We start from the raw sequence: 12786 nt of genomic DNA on the forward strand, positions 1-12786 counted from the left end.
GATCATTAATATGGCCCCCATTAGCCAATAGATGCCCATTGTATACCTCTTTGTACCTCCAATATTTTACTTGTAGTAAATATAGTAAGTAATCCCCTATCCAGCATATAGGAGAAAATTTACTGATTGCTGACGATGAATGGGAGAGTGTTTCCAAGAGTAGGGCTCAAGAACTGTTTTTTCTAGACTCTGCAGAGTCCTGTCTTGAATGGTGCAGAGGAGCGTATGCTCAAATTCTGCTCCTTGTATTGTCTAAGTTATAAACCACTCTGAGGAAATTGCAGAACCATTGTCCAGAATCTTTGAAAATTCCTGGAGAACAAGACAAGATTGCATTGGAGAAAGGCAAATGTTGTCCCTATCTTCAAAAAAGGAAAGAATATGGAGCCAGGAAATTACAGGCCAGTGAGTCTAACTTCTATACCAGGAAAGATATTTGAACAAATTATTAAATAGCATGTATGTAAGAACCTGGATAAGAATACAGTAATTAACCACAGCCAGTATGGGCTTGCAGCAAACAAGTCATGCCAGACTAATCTAATTTCCTTCTATTATGGAATCAGTGACTGGGTGGATCAGGGAAATGTGGTAGATATAGTATATCTCGACTTAAGCAAAGCATTTGATAAAGTATCTCATACTATCTTTATTGAAAAAATGACCAAGTAAGGGATTGAGAAGGCTACGGTTAGGTAGGTTCATACCTTGCTCAGTGATCCTACTTAAAGAGTGGTAATAAATGGTTGCACATCCAATTGGAAAAATGTGTCAAGTGGGGTACCACAAGGCTCTGTTCTGGCCCCAGTGTTGTTAAACATTTTTCTATATGATCTAGATAAGGAACTGAAGGAAAACTAATCAAATTTGCAGACAATGTAAGGTTAAGAGGGATCGCTAACACAGGAAAAGATAGAGAAAGGATTCAGAATGATCTAGATAAGCTTGAACAATGGGCAGCGACTAATAGAATGGTATTTTAAATGGAGAAAGACAAGATTCTACATCTGGGCAAGAAAAATTAAAATGACATATTCAGAATGGGAGGAATAGAACTAAGCAACAGCACGTGTGAAAAAGACTTGGGCATACTAATAAATCACAGACTGCACCTGAGTCAACAGTTTGCTGCAACAGCAAAAAAAAGCAAACACAGTTCTGGGATGTATTAAGAGAAACATAGACTCTGGATCACATGAAGTAATTATCCCTCTCTACTCCTCCTTGGTCAGGCCGCATGTGGAATACTGTGTCCAGTTCTGGGCACCACAAATTAAAAGAGACATCAAAAAACTGGAGCAAGTTCAGAGAAGAGCTACCAGGATGGTGAGCAGACTGCAAAGTATGTCCTACGAGGAACGATTAAAGGATCTGGGATTGTTTAGCTTTCAGAAAAGAAGGCTAAGAGGAGACTTAATAGCGATCTACAAATATCTGAAAGGATGTCACAGTGTAGAGGGATCATCATTCTCTTTTGCACATGGAAACATGAGAAGCAATGGAATGAAACTGAAAGGGAGAAGATACAGATTAGATGTAAGAAAAATCTTTTTTGACATTGAGGGTGATCAATGGGTGGAAAAGGCTGCCACGAGAGGTGGTGAGTTCTTCTTCAGTGGAAGTCTTCAGAGGCTAGACAGATATATGTGTGAGATGGTTTAGTGAATCCTGCATTGAGCAGGGGGTTGGACCCAATGACCCAGGAGGTCCCTTCCAACTGTAATATTCTGGTATTCTATGAATCATCTTTATCAAAAGTCTGAAAATCCCCTTTATTTCACCATGAACCAACCCACATGTAGAGTGGTGTCACTAAAGTTTTATATGCCCTGGAAAAAAGTTTGAACCACATGCAGTATACCCCAAATTAAGTCACCCTTTACTCTTTTCTTGTATGCTACTTATAGGGGTTGTCCCAGCTTGTGACAAAGATCTGCAGTTTGACTATAAACTGCAGAATTCCAGGGTCGATTAAAGTTATATACTCTAAGACCACATTCATTACATCCTTGTACATGTCTAGATATGCGGTTTTTGCATAAAAAAACTATATCCACTACAAAAAAAAATACACAGGGCTGGGCACAGTGCAGCAATAATGTTGTTTTCTAGCATCTTTAACGATGCAAAGAGATGTATTATACTATTCTATAATCTAGTAATGCATAATATCTGATAACTTAGCATGTGTCTGAACCCATTAATGTTCGATGGAGGTCATTTTACTGTACGTATTGCAATAATTACATATACATTATATAAACATGATATTCACCTGGATGTCACCGAATGGATCTCTTTCTAGCTCATTGTCCGATATGCAGCGGTCTGCGTGGCCATAACAAAAGCAACTGCCGTGCACCCGCATCTCATTGACTGCATAGAACGCGCTGGGCTCTCGATATCTCTGAGGTGGCAAGTGTGTCAATTGAGTGAAATTGAGTCTCAGATTGGTGAACTGTCCAAGTTCTGCAAAAATAAACCAGACCAAATAATCATCGTTCATATAAATTGCAGGCAGAGCAAAATGATCCCACCTCATAGGTCAATCAATGTGCTTGAAGTGTCACCTCACCATGTGTGATGGCATCATGTCCTGTAAGAGGACCATAAAGAAGGGATTCATTTCTATATTGGGATATTTTACAATTACTTAGAGATGTCATCATACGGTTACATGGCGGCCACTGTTCACTTATTTGGCATGAGTGTCTGCAAGTTGTCCAAACACCGGGGAATGGTAAAAACGGTATCCTCCCATTGCTCCACCACTTAACTCTATTCTAAATTGCAACCTATAATCTGATTTAATCATACAACCACAGTCATTTACCAGCAATGATTATGATCAGCGAAAACAAGTAGTAGTAGTATAATATGATATAATATTATGTAATAGAAAAATAGAATGGATTGTAGCCTTACCGTGGATTTGCTGACTTTTAGAGACAGGAGCAGAGAAAGCCATTGCCATAGGACTAAATTGTATCTGTAAATTAATTCAGAAATATCAGCTGATGATAAGGCTTCCAGCTTAGATAATGTTACAATACTTTAAAGGGAATCTGTCAGCAGGTTATTGATACCTCATCTGAGAGCAACATGACGTAGGAAAAGAGATCCTGATTTCAGCGATGTATAACTTAGTCTACTGGGTGCAGCAGTTGTGACACAATCAGAGTTTTTAAGGTACCTTCACACTAAGCGACGCTGCAGCGATACAGACAACGATGCCGATCGCTGCAGCGTCGCTGTTTGATTGCTGGAGAGCTGTCACACAGACCGCTCTCCAGCGACCAACGATGCCGAAGTCCCCGGGTAACCAGGGTAAACATCGGGTTGCTAAGCGCAGGGCTGCGCTTAGTAACCCGATGTTTACCCTGGTTACCAGTGTAAAATGTAAAAAAACAAACAGTACATACTCACCTTCGCATCCCCCGGCGTCCGCTTCCCTGCACTGACTGAGTGCCGACCTTAACAGCAGAGCGGTGACATCACCGCTGTGCTGTACTTTTACTTTACGGCCGGCGCTCAGTCAGTGCAGGAAGCGGACGCCGGGGGACGCGAAGGTGAGTATGTACTGTTGTTTTTTTTACATTTTACACTGGTAACCAGGGTAAACATCGGGTTACTAAGCGCGGCCCTGCGCTTAGTAACCCAATGTTTACCCTGGTTACCATTGTAAAACATCGCTGGCATCGTTGCTTTTGCTGTCAAACACAACGATACACGGCGATCTGACGACCAAATAAAGTTCTGAACTTTAACCAACGACCAGCGATATCACAGCAGGATCCTGATCGCTGCTGCCTGTCAAACTCAACGATATCGCTAGCCAGGACGCTGCAACGTCACGGATCGCTAGCGATATCGTTTAGTGTGAAGGTACCTTTAGATGTAGAATGCAGCAGAGCTGTGAAAGCTAACCCTGCCCACATCAGACTCTCTGTGTACATAGCTATTGACAGTGCTTATCACAGGAGGGAGCGTGGTTGGTTTAGCAAGCATAGACAAGCTAGTGATAATCACCAGGTGATAAAATCTTCATTGTAAGTAAACAGCAGGACACAGCTTGATAAGTGACACATTTTTGAAATCTGTGTTGCAGCCTCCTTCTCCAGCAGTCTTCAGATTACATAGCAAAAACCTGCTGACATGTACTCTTTAAACCGCCTTGCTGTGGGACCAATGTATGAAACCGGATGTAAGAAAAAAGTGTTAGCACAGTGTTTTAGGACGTAACAAAATGGACTCAGAGCCCCCAAGAGAACTCCAGTTCATTAATAATCTTCGGTTTGCGTGCTGCAACCACCTTCTTGAAATCTCATCAAAGATTGGTGGTGTTCAAGTCCGGAGACTGACATCCACTCCATAATCTGGCGGTCAGGGATTACAGTACCAATGTTGCTGCTGTACAAGGGTCTTGCAAATCTATTTCCTAAACTCTGCTATTTATATTTAGTATATTCATCTACGAAATCGGGTCAGAATTCTACCATCAAATGCTTTGAAATGTTGCAAACTTTTTGTAGCTTGGTATTTTCATACCAGTTTTGCCCAGCTGTGTTAAAAATGAGCAGAGCTGGGGATGGGACAGAGGTGGAACGGGGACGTGACACCACAGCTCATCTAATTCACCAGAAATCTTACTCCAGTCTGAGTGAAGGAAGATTTGTGGCGAGGCGCGTGGAAGGCGAACACAAATTTTCAGTCTCTTGATAAATCAGGAGTGTGTCACTTCAATACACATCCTGAATCAGGGCCATAGAGCCCAATTTTGATTTTTTTTTTTTCTCATATTTATTCTAAGTTTTGCTGCATATCCAGCCATTTGCAATGTTTAGCGCAGACAAGAAAAATGAGGCCTATGCCTTTGAAGAGCAGTGATTTATTTCGCGTTTTCCCATAGTTAGGCAGCTAAATATGGAAAGTTGCATTTCCAATCCACTTTTACCACACACTTATTGATCTCCACTGTATACTCTTCATCACAATATTGAAGATGAGGTGGTGACATTATCCACACCCCATAGGCCCCACTATAGATAATATTCACCAGTGTATATTGTATTTTTACAGAATTCCACAGGAATCGATCACTTCACAAACCATAGAATAAGTGCAAATATAATTGTACAAATCTTTTATCATAATAATGCCACATTCACCCCGAGAGAACAGGTGGTGCCTTCAGTTTACCTTGCCCCCATGTCTCGGGTTCCCTTGAAGTTCTTGACACCGTACATCCTCAAGGTTTTGGGGACGACCTTGTCTTATGTGAGGGAATAAGGCAGCGCAGTTAAAGGCTAAATACTGATACACCTGCCAAGTCTTCCCTGAGTCAGAAGAACGCTCGATCAGCATGCCAGCTGGCCGGGGGCTCTGTAAGGATCAAATGAAAGGAGGGCAGGAGGTTAAAGAGAGCAAGGAGCGCTGAGAGAGAGAGAGAGAGAATTAATAGGGGAAATACTGCTCATGGCAGCTGGGCCATCATTTTCTTGTACCTAGGTGCCACAGAAAAGGGCCGTGATTATATTATATTAATTCTACAATAAATTTGAGTTTCTAATTGGTTGAGCGTCATTAACTCCTTTAGGGAAGCCCGAGACATTTTTTATACATACTGGTAAAGGGGGTTGTCCACTTCTAGGACAACCTCTTCTTAAAATAAATGTTCGGCACCGATAAAATAGACAAACCTATACTCATCTCCTGTACCGGCTCTGTTCCAGCGGTGTCGGCACTTGTGGTTCCGGGGCTGTGATGCCATGGAATGACACGTGATACCTGGCGTCCAATCAGCACTGACATCACTGTCCCCATCTTCGTACGAACTGAACTTTAAGCCAAAGTCTGGGTTGTAGCTGATCTCGGACTTCCTCTCTATGTTCATTTCAACTGGAGGCGGAGAAAGTGATGTCAGCGCTGATTGGGTGCCGGGCATCATGTGTCATTCCACCGCACCATAGCCGTCGGACCACGATTACCGACACTGCTGGAACAGAGCCAGTACGGGAGATGATAATAGGTTTATTTATTTTATTGGGGCTGAACTTTTAGTTTAAGAAGGGGTTGTCCTACTAGTGGACAACCCCCTTTAACAGTATATATGTTGAGTGAATGTGAAAAAAAATGTTCCGGGCTTCCTAAAGGAGTTAATGATGCTCAACCAAAGGTAAAAATCCTTTTTATAGAGTAAAGTAAAGTAGCTAATCATTATGTCGGACTCAGCATGTCTTCCGTGTGAACCAAAGGGACTTACCCTAAAATCCAAAGTGACATCAGTGAGCTGAAACTTCCTGTTCAAATCAAATTGCAGAGAAACGGCATCAACTCCTGTGAAGAGAATAAAGAACATCACACTCATGAGTGACAGGCTGACTCTGGGGATTACCATTTTCTAGTATCCTGACCTTTTTTATGGCTAACTTGCTAATCTTGCACTGTTTAGTAAGGAAAGAGAGTATTCATCCTAATGAGATAGTGATTGATCTAAGCGAAAATCACTCTATGCCTTAGCTCATGATCCAACACAGCAAATAGACAGCGGTTGTCTTCATAAGGAACCCATGTAAGGAGAATAGGTCAGCAGGCTTTTATTAACCCATCCGAGAGCAGCATAATATAAGGGCACATACTCTGATTCCTAAGATTGTAATTTACTGGGCTGCTTGTTGTAGGTTTGCTAAAATCACAGTTATATCTACTGTAGATCTAGCAGTTCTGTGAATGAAGAGCTCTATATTACCCCACTCACACCACTGATTGGCAGATTTCTCTGTACACTGTGCATAGGCAGAAAGGGGGACTGGCCCTGAATGTGTGAACAGGTATGACCAGACCTCCATCTACCCAATAGCTGAGGATCCAAGAGGTTGCAACTGAATTTTTCATTTGTAAGTATATCATTGATGCATAGGATAGGACAGGTTTAAGTATGTGCATTACTAATAAGGTCTGCATGAATACATACATTTACTCACATCTGGTGTACAGCTCTCTATCAGATCTATATGATTACCTCCTAAAATATTCTGTGGTGCGGTAAACATTCTGATGTTCTAAGACATCAAAAAAGAGGATTTCATTTTATTTAGTTATTTTAGAAGAATAAAACGCTTAATTGACATATAGTTGATCTATTGTTGGAGTCAACATTAGGGATTTATTTGGATTGATTGATGGTCTACCATACAAGGATCTCTTTAGAACATACCATTTTCAGATTGCCACCACCGAAGATGACCAATTGGTGAGACCACATTAATGATCCGATGGCTCACTGCTGAAAAGGGGTCTCGAGAATCACAGCGACAACATTGCAACTGGCCCTGGAAGAAGAAGAGAAGAAGCTTTATTTTCAAACTTTGTACAGCGCAGCCATAGAGATCTCCATTTTTATACCCTAAAAATAGATATTATTACTGGCAATCTCATAGTAATGCTGTTCAATCCTGCCTCTAAAGGGAATCTGTCTACAAATGTTTCCTATCCTATCTGAGAGCATCATAATGTAGTAGCAGAGACTCATATTCAAAGATGTGTCACTTACTGGGCTATTTTTTGCAGTTTTGTAAAATCACAGTTACTGTATACAGTGGCATGTAAAAGTTTGGGCACCCCTGATCGAATGTTATTGTGAACAGTCAAGCAAGTTGAAGATGAAATGATATCTAACGGTCTATAATATATATATATATATATATATATATATATATATATATATATATATACATATATATATATATATATATATATACATATATATATTTATATATTTATATAAATTAAAGGTATATTTTACTCTACCATTGGACTGATCACTGGCGAAACAAAAAGTTTTTTCTTTACATGAGCGGATTTGTTCCAATCCGTTTTCCGTGCGAACTGTAACCACAGGTTGGATGTTTTCCTGTTTCTTCAAAGCGGTAAGCTGGCTTTGCCAAAAACTCTTTCTTTATATGTATATACTTGGAGTTATATTCTGTTGTTTAAGTGTTCCTTTTATTTTTTGAGCAGTGTATACAGTATATATATATATATATATATATATATATATATATATATATATATATATACTGTATATGTATTCATCTTTTCCATTTCAAAAATTACAAATTACAAAAAGGAAAATGGGCCAATGCAAAAGTTTGTATGGTTAGTACTTAGTAGCACCCTCCTTTGAAAGTATCACAGCTTGTGAATGCTTTTTGTAGCCAGACAAGAGTCTTTCGACTCTTGTTTCAAGGGTTTTCATCCATTCTTCCTTGGCAAATTCTTCAAGTTCTGGGAGATTTCTGGGTTGTCTTGCATGCACTTCTATTTTGAGCTCTAGCCACAGATTTTCAATGATGTTCAGATCAGGGGACTGTGAGGGCCATTGTAAAACCTTCAAGTCACTTAACTGTTCACAATAACAGTAATTTTGACCTGGGGGTGCCCAAACTTTTACACACCACTGTATGTACAGCAGATCTACCAATTCTCTGAATGTTAACCTCTGTATAACCCTGCCCACACCATTGATTGTCAGCTTTCTGTGTACACTGTGCATAAGCAGAAAGCTACAAACCAGTAGTAGGGCTAGGATTATACAAAGCTTATCAATGTGGAGTACTCCATGACGCAGATTTACTAGTCCTGAAGTGTTACTCTTCTGCTGATAAATCAATGATTTTATAAAAAATGACACTTAGCACAGTAGTAAGTGACACATCATTGGAATCAGGGTCATGCTGCTCTATGTAGATGGCAATAACCTGATGACAGATTCCTTTTAAGAAAAGTTAAAGTGCTTGGTCACTTTAAGGTCAAAATATTAATATGCTGCAAACAATTATGTTTCATATAAGCAATTTCTAAACCTAAATTCTTTATTGCTTATCCTAAGTCGTCTTTTCTAACCTCAGCTGCCCATGGATAATAGGATATGGATAGTAATGTGTCCATAGCAATAAAGATGGTGGTAATCAAAGCTTGTCCCTTGGCTTTTTCCACTTCTGCTCCAAGGGAGCTGGGGCCAACAGACAAGGAAAGGTCACATGGAAAAATCAAGTGACCATCAACATCCTGATTTCTATGGGAGCAGAGTTAATTAAGAAGTGGGCTAAGCAATGAGGTTTGGGACTTTCAGGTTTAAAATGCAATTGTTTATACTATATTAGAAAATTATTAGAATATGACCAACTACACTAATGGCACAACAGTACAGTCAGTACAAGATGTTTGCTTTCTTCCAAAATCAGTGTCACACCTCTCCATGGATTGTGTCTGATGTTGAGGGTTACTGTATTTCCATTCAAGTGAATGGACAAGTATGGCTATATTTTTGGAAGAAAATAGTCATTTTTTTTTAAATACTATAAAACCTCTTTTACTGAGCCAGCCTTACTCCAAAAATGGTTTTAACAGGTTTTGGAAATGCATTTCACCACCCCCATTCAATAACAGCTGAGCTGTGCCCCACGCCCTATTTTACTACCTGTATTCATTTTGAAAATGATTGATCTAGCACTAGAGGTGGGTGGGAGAACCAATACGCAGGATTCGGGTCCATCGGCCAGGTTACTAGTCTGTCACCACTGTCATTTATCAGACTCCTATTTTGATTAGCCGGTCTGGCGTGAAGTTGGGTGCGTCACAACCCAATGATGATGTCCCCATCATGGTGTCAGCCCTGACTAATGGAAACCGGAGCTGGGAGGTAAGAAGATTTGCATGTCTCCTGCCCAGGGGTCACAGATTAGTGTCCTGGTCCAATTGATTTTCCCATCTTCACCTACCACCATTGTATCAGCATCAGCAAGTAATAGTGTGCAGCTGCTATCTAATACTTGAATATGTCAAAATAATATGGCAGCAGGGTGGCTCGGTGGTCCTAGGTTCAAATCCCACCTAGAACAACATCTGCAAGCAGTTTGTATGTTCTATCCATGTTTGCCTAGGTTTCCTTCAGGTTCTCCGATTTCCTCCCACACTCTAATGATCTACTGATAAGGAATCTAGATAGTGAGCCCCAATGGTGACAGAGATGGTAATGACTGTAAAGCGCTGCGGAATAAGATAGCGCTACATAAGCGAGTAAAATAATAAAACAAGCTATTATATCCATAGTTTGTTATTGTGCCTCTTGGTACAGTCTGCAAAATGTTATATTAATCTTCCTAATAGAATTATATTGTAAAATCTTTCTTCCTGTTTACATATTAATTATGCCAACTCTGCCATAGATGCACATTTTAGTGTTCCAGCTCCAAACACCATTCAGTATTTATTTACCCGGCAGACGTCCTCCTTACTCATTCATTCACGGCGATCATGTGCTCTGTACAACACTAAGTGAGACTACTGGGTTCAGGGCAAAGGCACAGTCAACTTTTACCCAAGGCAATGCCTTTGGTATTACTTACAAATGAACCAGTCAAGAATTCATAAAACATAATAAACAATAGAAAATAAATATAAAAGATGCAACCAATAAGTGTAAACCTATAACAAAACAATGCTAATTCTGAAAGGTCTTACAAGTATTACATCAGCATTATTCTATCTATTCCTAGTATATGGTCAAATTTTATGGTGAAGAATAATGACTAGTGTTGAGCATTCCGATACCGCAAGTATCGGGTATCGGCCGATATTTGCTGTATCGGAATTCCGATACCGAGATCCGATACTTTTGTGATATCGGGAATCGGTATCGGGATCAATATTAATGTGTAAAATAAAGAATAAAAATAAAAAATATTGATATACTCACCTCTCCGACGCAGCCTGGACCTTACCGATGTAACCAACAGCTTCCGTTCCTAAGAATGAGCGCTTGAAAGACCTTAGAAGACGTCGCGGCCTGTGATTGGTCGTGTGAGCGGTCACGTGACCGCTGAAGTCTGGTGCAACCAGACCGGATGTTTACACAGAGCTCTCTTCAGTCCCTGGAACGCCACCTCTGTGTCATCAGACCATTTAACTATTGTTGATTTGGTGCCTTTAAGAAGATGGCGCAGCGATCATAGCGAAATTCGGAATGAATCGCCAATAGTACCCCACAATTCCAAGAAACGCTGTTGATTTGCAGCTTAATTTCACCTCTCCCGACAACATAACCAAGGTACTTGGCCTCCTCCTTCCCTATGGCACATTTTTTCGGATTTATCGTGAACCCCACATTTCTTAAAGCATCCAGAACCACCTGTACTTTTGGTAGATGACTAGCCCAGTCAGAGCTAAAAACCACTATGTCATCGAGGTATGCTGTGGCATATTCCTTATGCGGAGCCAGGATCCGATCCATCGCCCTCTGGAAGGTGGCCAGGGCCCCCTGCAGTCCGAAGGGCATCCCGGTGTATTGAAAATACCCATCAGGCGACGAGAAATCTGTCTTCTCCTTGGCACCCTGGGATATGGGGATCTGCCAATCGCCCTTCATCAGGTCCAGGGTTTTAATATACCTTGCGGGTCCAAGTCTCTCAATGAGTTCGTCCACCCGAGGCATCAGGCAAGCATCAAAACTAGAAATTTCATTCAGCTTGCGGTAAATATTGCAGAACCGCCACTCATCGTCAGGCTTCGGTACGAGGACAATAGGACTCGACAGGGGCAGATTATAATAGGGTCAATCTGGGCGGTAGCCCAGGGCCCATTGGTGTGGAGGGGCCCTGGGCTACCGCTCAGATTGCCCGCCGCCATCAGGGCATTACTCATCTGCTCACCGGGCCCCTACCGGCGCTGCGGCAATTAAACGCTATTGATGTGCGGGTGCGCGTCATTGTCAGTCACCGGCAAGTGTGCGCTGCTGGAGGGAGCCCGGACAGGTGAGGAGAACTATTTTTTTTTTTTAATTGCGATCGGCAATCCGGGGGGTCCACGCCAGTATGCTGGAGACTGGGGCAGAGATGCTGGACACACTGGGGGCAATATGCTGGACATACTGGGGCAGAGATGCTGGACACACTGGGGGCAATATGCTGGACACACTGGGGGCAGAATGCTGGACACACTGGGGGCAATATGCTGGACACACTGGGGGCAATATGCTGGACACACTGGGGGCAATATGCTGGACACACTGGGGGCAATATGCTGGACACACTGGGGCAGATTGCTGGAGACACTGGGAGCAATATGCTGGAGACACTGGGGGCAATATGCTGGACACACTGGGGGCAATATGCTGGACACATTGGGGCAGATTGCTGGACACACTGGAAGCAGGATGCTGGACATTGGAGGCAGAGATGCTGGGCATTGGGGGCAGGATGCTGGACACATTGGGGGCAGAGATGCTGGACACATTGGGGCAGAGATGCTGGACACTGGGGGCAGAGATGCTGGACATTGGGGGCAGAGATGCTGGACATTGGGGGCAGAGATGCTGGACACTGGGGGCAGAGATGCTGGACACACTGTGGGCAGGACTGGAGACAGATGGGGCAGGATTGGAGCCATGGGCAGAATGTAGATACGGGGCATGATTGGAGACAGGGGCAGAATGAAAGACATGGGGCAGAATTGGAGACAGATCATGCAGGATCATGGGGCAGGATGCATACGATGGAGATTGATGGGGCAGGATGGGGAGATCATATGGGGCAGAATGGATACTCATGAGGGCAGGATGGGAGAACATATGGCTGGAGCCAGGAATGAGATACACGGGGCCAGGATGGGGAATATTATTATTACCATAGGGGCTAATTAAGGGATATTATTACTGCAGTGATGTTTTTATTTTTTTTTTTTTAGGACACTGTTTAAATTGGCGGGGCGGTCCTGTTACTGTGTAGA

At 42.0% G+C, this 12786-nt stretch overlaps 1 protein-coding gene across 2 annotated transcripts in view; it reads right to left on the minus strand.

The window, feature by feature from the left end:
• LAMB3 (laminin subunit beta 3) overlaps positions 1-12786 on the minus strand; it is a 75066-nt gene that overhangs the window by 27038 nt on the left and 35242 nt on the right. Inside the window, exons 4-8 of one of the 2 annotated variants that reach the window (XM_077295203.1) lie at positions 7217-7331; positions 6263-6336; positions 5200-5382; positions 2926-2989; positions 2276-2469 (exon numbers count right to left, since the gene is read on the minus strand). In XM_077295203.1, the coding sequence (XP_077151318.1) occupies positions 2276-2469; positions 2926-2989; positions 5200-5382; positions 6263-6336; positions 7217-7331 (630 nt within the window). Of the gene's footprint in view, positions 1-2275; positions 2470-2925; positions 2990-3086; positions 3146-5199; positions 5383-6262; positions 6337-7216; positions 7332-12786 lie in introns of those variants that run through there. The other variant, XM_077295204.1, reaches the window with a different exon arrangement.

This window comes from Ranitomeya variabilis, chromosome 3 (genome assembly GCF_051348905.1).
Source record: "Ranitomeya variabilis isolate aRanVar5 chromosome 3, aRanVar5.hap1, whole genome shotgun sequence".
NCBI lineage: Eukaryota > Metazoa > Chordata > Amphibia > Anura > Dendrobatidae > Ranitomeya > Ranitomeya variabilis.